At 41.0% G+C, this 6884-nt stretch overlaps 1 protein-coding gene across 1 annotated transcript; it reads right to left on the bottom strand.

Moving 5' to 3' along the window:
* Nucleotides 1-336: 336 nt before the first annotated feature.
* On the bottom strand, nucleotides 337-6268 carry zgc:110843 (uncharacterized protein LOC541492 homolog). Its single transcript, XM_020653390.3, has 3 exons — nucleotides 6109-6268; nucleotides 5019-5221; nucleotides 337-2230 (listed from the first exon to the last, which is right to left on the bottom strand). The coding sequence occupies exons 1-3, from the start codon at nucleotides 6167-6169 to the stop codon at nucleotides 2141-2143; spliced, it is 354 nt and encodes a 117-aa protein (XP_020509046.2). The 5' UTR covers nucleotides 6170-6268; the 3' UTR covers nucleotides 337-2140.
* Nucleotides 6269-6884: the final 616 nt, after the last annotated feature.

The raw sequence follows: 6884 nt of genomic DNA, 5'->3' as shown, positions 1-6884 counted from the left end.
TGGCCCGGACTATCCGTGTAAACACAGCGTCTTCTAGTGGTAACCACACACACTGCCACTTTTTAAATGGCCACTAGTGCTGGTGGACACTGCAGCAAGGCAGCCCACCTCAACCTGAGCACAGAGACATCCCTCTGCAGTCACCACACAGGCCTGTCTACTCATTATCCCCCTTTAATGTTCATCCAGAGACACGCAGCTCTGCCTGGCCCACTGCTTACAGAGGTGAAATGCATTTGATCCTTCGCTTAGGAACACAAACATATGAAGGAGTTTGGCCCCTCGCACCGCAGTAAGGAACGTGACCTTAAAGTAACAATGAAGACACGAGTCAGATAACGCTACAATACGTTTATTTACATTATACAGAAAAATTAATCATGTCAGACACACCAAAGCCATTCGAAAATAAATCCAATGAGCAAGCAAAAATATATCCATTATCAGCAGAGCCTTTGATCAGTTGACAGATTAAATACAAGTTTCCACAAGGCAAACTGTAAGTGGTTACACACAGCTGACTGTTTGGACAGATTATTGTATTCAATTTAAGACAAATATGACTGTTCTTTAATCCGACCAAGCAGCTCTTTGTGCAAAAATCAAAATGTGTAACATTCACATGGGTTTTATAAGGATGTATACGCTCTGAGCTCGAGGTAGGGAAGCCACGGTGAGAACATTTTACACCGATCATTTAACCTGTGACAACACTGGTTTTAAAGATTCATCTTCATAATTCATGACGTAGAGTTTACACTGCATTCACATGAATTCAAGCCGTAGTTGAAAGCAATCAAGATATCATCGTAGTGGAAGAGGGCAGGACATCAGAAATGTGTCAAGCTAGAAAAAAGCAGGATGTGTATATGAACCTCTGACAGCCTCCTGAGAATCAGAGATGTAGTCGACGACAGCAGGAGATTGTCTGTTTCAAACAAATAGACAACAACTGGAACTTCTACATTTTGGTAAGGGGGGGGGGGCCTGGATAGAGCATGCAGGAACTTGTGTGACCATTGACCGTTTTCCATTGATTTCACTAAGATAAGTATTTAGACTGAACTGCAGGATCAATGAAAGAGTACAAAGAAATATGCAAACAAGCAGAAACCAGTTTAAAACAACTTACTACCTGCGATGCCAAAGACACCGTTAACACGCCCACTGGCATGATTTGAATGTACTTGTTAAGTATCTGCTCTATTACACATCATCCAGACACTACTTTATTCTTAGGGGCTCGATGTCTTATCGGCTGATTTAAGACATACATCCAGGTAATGGCTGCACATGTTGAGGAGTGCAGTGTGTGAGTTAAAGGGCCAAAAGAATACTGGCAACAATCATTGTAGACAACGTTACATCCTCCACAACCAAATCTACAATTAAAACCTGTGATGACAACGATGAGCTAAACCCGGCCATCCTGCTGCTCAGGTGGACTAAATGTTTCTCTCCTGCGTCAGGTACAGAAGATGGAGTTGATCTGCTGTTTGCCTGAATCGATGTGAATGCAGTGATGAGGAGACTTTTACTTCATACGAGCTTTTGATTGCCTTGTTTTTAGAAAAGGATGGGCAAGTTATGTCATCTTAAGCCAGAACACTGTTACATTGGGAAGACCAACTACCATGGCAAGATAAGTGCTGAAGTTTCAAAATAAGGCCTTTGCTGAATGGAAGAGGATATGCTGAGCAAGGTGAGGCAAAGAGCTGCTGTTTATGGCGTTCAACAACCTACTCAAAAACTAACGGAGACCAGAAGGTCGCCTGCATGGTGAAATATTTCAATGACGTAAGGCCCAGAGAGTATTTCTTGATCAACCTCTACACATTTAGACGCTCAAAATGTCGTTTTTCCGTTTAGGTTCTTCTATGTCTGAGCTTTTCTGATTGTCCCCTTATCTCTTCTCGATGACCTTTGATTGTTAAGTCTTACCGTTCATACTGGATTCGTTTGGAATCAATACAATCTGAATGTTTTAGAAGTTTAAACACTGAGTATTACTGTGAAGGATTTATTTAACTTTGAAGAATCACACTCTAACTGTCATTGTGATGCTGTAACGATAATGATTGAACAAACTCTGGCCGGTACATGGGTGGGGGGTTAGGGGGCATGGGGTTGAGCTATTGGATTAAGCATCCCTCTTTTTGATGATGAGTGGTCCAACGTTGTCCCCGGTTTCCTCGTTGTGTTTGGCATGGGCTCCATCACAGTAAGGGAACTGCACACAATATCAACAGAAGACACTGATCAGGTTTACACCTTCAGAATTCAATGGTACGAGTTAAAGACAATGTTCAATTATGATTTAAAGGATGCAACGGACTGAATCATGACACAGAGCATCATGACACATTGGAGCAGACATGTAATACTACCTCAGCATTTCATCTGAAACATAATGATGGTATAAACTATTTGTTAGAAATGTAACTATCTGTCTAACTTGTATTTCCAAAAGTCTACTCAAGGAACTTTTCTTATGGAAGGAATTGTCATCCACTTGAGGATATCTAAGTACAACTTTGGCCGGGCTTTCCACAGACATGTGGAGTAGTCAGTGGGAAAAAGTAGCCAGCTAGGGGGGTCCGAATGTCTCACTCTGACTTTATATGACATTGATATAAAGGCAAATATTGTCATTATGGCATCATATCGCGGTGTCTTTGTCAGCCACTTCTACACCGCCTTTAAAAAATAGTGTCAGTTCGGCTTTAGTGTAATGTAAACAAACGGCAGTAATGCAGCATGTCGTCTATCAGGGACCATTCAACATTTCTCCCTCCTGTCCGTGTGTGGAGTAAACACTTGACATTATCAGTTAATACACCTGGTATAAAAATGAAGCTTTGGCTGACATTGAATATCAAAGAGCCACAGACTTTGTGTAATATTTTCATTATGATTTATTATCACTGTTAATTATTATTTATGCCTCTAAAGGCAGCAACAGTTTCAGTAAAAAAGCCAAACTAGTTTTATTTTCGCTTTCGTTTTATTAATGCTTCCATTTCAAAAGGGAGAGATGGACTTCTTTATTTACCTTTATTATTTAGTTCTGGATTTTTTTTTTTAAAGACAGCAATAAATAACTTGGAACTTTCTGTTCATGTGATTTTATACATTAGAGATGTTGTAAAATCAATGCTAAATAATCGGGTTAATCGTGAAACCAGGATTATTTCTCAGACTATAATCGGGATGTCAACGTCTATAATCGTTGCATCCCTAATCAGGTCTGAGACCACCTCATAGAGCGGACTCAGAGTACTGTACTAGTATGGTATGATTGCGGTCACACTCATGGAATCAACAGGACTTTAGAGTGAAGCAGACTCCAATCCGGGTCCCTAATGTGAAACCACCCTTAGAATACTCAATGGCTGAACCTCGATGTCCTCCCTAAACCCTGAACCCTGAGTCCTTACTGACTTTATTGACGTCAACTGGAAAGTGATTGAGTGCATGAGGCTGCGAGGGCTCCAATGGTTAAATACAAATGGGACAGCACTTTGCTACTTCTCTGTAACCATGACTACATGATTTCATGTGGCAAAAGCTTATTTTACATTTTTTTACTTTACTCACTCACAGCCATGGCACTTATAAAAAGTTCTAATCAATATAGACCTATATATAAAAATGTCTTTGTTGTGGAATAAATAAAGGTTTATCTTATATAAATATAACGAGACTAACAGGCTCTCTGTCTCTCTTGTTTTCGTTTATAGACTTACAAAGGAGTTCTGAAGTAGCTGTAGTTTCCAAATAAACATTTCTTGTTGACGGTAAATAGAGCGTGGCTTCACCTTTCTGTTTTTTTACCGTCTCTACCTTTTTTTCAGTTTTATGGCGTTTGTTTACCTTTCAATTGTTGTGGGCTTCCCCGGGAAATCGTATGTTTCACGTCACAATGCTATGAACTATGGGTAATTCCCTCACGTTCAGTCTGCAGATATGCCCACTGACGGACAGGGTGCATAAAGGGCTCGTAAAGTCAGCGAGAGATCCCATATATAGATATAGAAACACTTGATGATTTGACAGTGGGACAGCACTAAGCCCTCACAGACGGGAACGTGCACCAAAGTCAGTGAGTGTGTGAGGGTGGACATCGAGATTGGGCCAATAACATTATGGAGAGACTGCAGGAGCTGGTTCGATCCCCAGCTCATCAGTCAGATGTCGATGTGTCCTCGGGCAAGACACATAACCCCAAGCTGCTCCTGCTGCTACCTTGGCGGTGTGTGAATGTGTATGAATGGATGAGTTAATACTGATGGACTCTTTACATAGCAGCCTCTACCATCAGTGTGTGAATGTGTAGGTGTGACCTGTGGTGTAAAAGTGCTTTGAGTGGTCAGAAGACTAGAAAATAATTATACAAGCTCAAGTCCATTTACCATGAGATGGACTCTAGTTGATGGGAAATTAAAGCTACATCATTAAAATATATTGTTAGTTATAGAACTGCGCTATCCTTTTAAAAAGAAGTAGATGTTGCTGAACATCTCACCTCCTCCTTTAATTGAAACAGAACACTCAGTTTAGCACATATTAACATTTATACATCCGACTGTGACGTTTTGGGCCAATGTAAGTGTGTGTGTGTGTGTGTGTGTGTGGTCATATAAAAATTGTTTCTTTTGCATAAAACTCCTGAAAATGTTCTAAGATTTAGGGTTCAGATGCAGGTGTGAACGCAAACATCCTTCTTTTTTTTCACCGATTTTTCCTGTAATGTTTCCTGCCAGACCCTCCGTAAACATTCTGAGTGAAGTCCTGTCCCCCCCCACACACCTTTATAAATAAATACTATTTACTACAACTTTGGATGTTTTCTGTGTAGGTTTTTTTTCATGTACTTTTGTTCATTTTCAAACTCATAATTTGAAAATAGGTTTAAGGGATTCTTTCAGTATCAACTTTACGTTTTTAAAGTCAATAAAAATAGAATATGTAATAACAGCTACTCAGTAGGCCGCTGAAGCAGCTGCTTGAAGCCTGACCTTCTTTGACTTCCAGCAGCGGCAGTACACAGCTTTGGTGCCAATGTCCTCCATGTCGAAGCTGTGGACCACTTTGGGACTGTCTTTACTGACTGATGAGTTCACCTGGCCTTTTTTACAGCTCCGCCCGCTCAAGTAATGGTTGGCCAGGAAACCTCCCAAAGCTGCAATCACTGCAACAGGCACTGCAACCACCAACTGGTCTGGAAAGAGAGCGAGATGTGATGGACACATTAGGATAACAAAAAAGACAATCACACCTGCCTCTGTATTGCTTTCTATAAAAGCTCTAGAATTTATTTCCTTCTGAAATACAAAATGTGTGGGGGCAACTGTAACACCCCAAGAATGACCAGAGATGACATTTTAAACCACTGAATGTGGTTTTTCACTGGTTAGGCTTTAACTATTAGGATTAAGGGTTGTATTGCCTCACTTTAAAAAACAAAACAAAACAGGCATGTCCAACAGTTTTTTGAGTGATAGACCTTCAAAATAAAAGTTTCTATAAGCTACAAAGTAACTGGGGTTCTTGGGTTTTGGACAGAGGTTGTGAAATTGCCCTTTAGAGGATTATCCAGGTCTACTGAGCATCACATGATGCAGGAGGAACAGGGGCCCTCCTGTCAAGCTGAATCAACATGTTCAGTGGTTAGCTGCCTCACTAACAGGTTAGCCGAGGCCATCATAAACACAGAAACTCCTGCTGGAAAGGCTGGGATCACCTCCAAGAAACTGGAGGGTTTCAGGTGATGAGCCAAAGCTTTCTGAGTGACCGTCTAAAGTTGGAAACACGAAGCTACAGTCAACAGGAGCCCGGCTGGCTGCACAGCTAGCCTGCTAAATGCTGTAAACAAGCTTAAGAATGCTAGTGGGAATAATGAAATAATAATGAAAATATTGTATTTGCAATTTGTTGGAATACATGCACTCGAGGTTGTCTTCATAAAATCGCAATGTTGAGTAACAAATATCACGTGGTAGTAGTTGTTACTTGGGGTAACGTCAGGACATGGTAAGTTTACGTTTAGCAGGAAACGATAAGGCTCATAAAATGCTAGCATGCCATTAGCTAGTTTAGATACTTTACCTTTAGAAAAGCGGAATCCCGAGCTGGGTAATGCAGGCATCGCAGGTAAAGAGGTTGTCATGTTTTTTTGTGAACGGTGTATGGGTCTGTCAGCTAGGGAAAGCAAGGTCAACCAGAGGCTTATCGTGAGTCTCTCCGCCCCAGTATTAGTGCTCTGGCTCTTACGTCACCTGCTGCAGTATCCAATGACAGCTGAGGAGGGATTGTGATATTCTGACGGAGCGAGAGGGAGCCCCGAGCCTGTGGCGCACTTCCGGCTTCGCTTTAGCTGCGCTGACAATGAAATGTTGAACTTTTACATTTAAGTTATTTGTATCTATTTGTCCTAGTATCAAGGACGTCAATTGATCCTACGAGAGACATTTTGGGCAAGAGGAATCGAAAACACACATCGTTTAGTGCAAATTAATTCCTGACCATTGGACGCACTTTGGTCCGCTGTGGGTGAATCATCTTGACTGTGTGAGCTCTGGAGACTACCAGCTGCCTTTAAAGTTTTTTAGCCCTTTTACTAAGTAAATGCAAAAGGGTCAACAAAACCCTTTGATAATCTTAGTTTAAATATAACTTTAGCTGCTACTATGCTTTATTAGGGAAGTGTATTGCTGCCACTCTGAAATATAAAAACAAAGATCAGATACTGTTTATTTTATCGATCAACGTGATACAAAGTGGCTTCCGTGCTTTATGAATACACAATCACCACATGACGAAATGTAATGCACTTAAAGTATTTCTGACCGCCAGAGGGGGACACAACGACTTATAATGGAGAT

This window comes from Labrus bergylta, chromosome 9 (assembly GCF_963930695.1).
Source record: "Labrus bergylta chromosome 9, fLabBer1.1, whole genome shotgun sequence".
NCBI lineage: Eukaryota > Metazoa > Chordata > Actinopteri > Labriformes > Labridae > Labrus > Labrus bergylta.
This window is presented reverse-complemented; position numbering and strand designations above follow the sequence as displayed.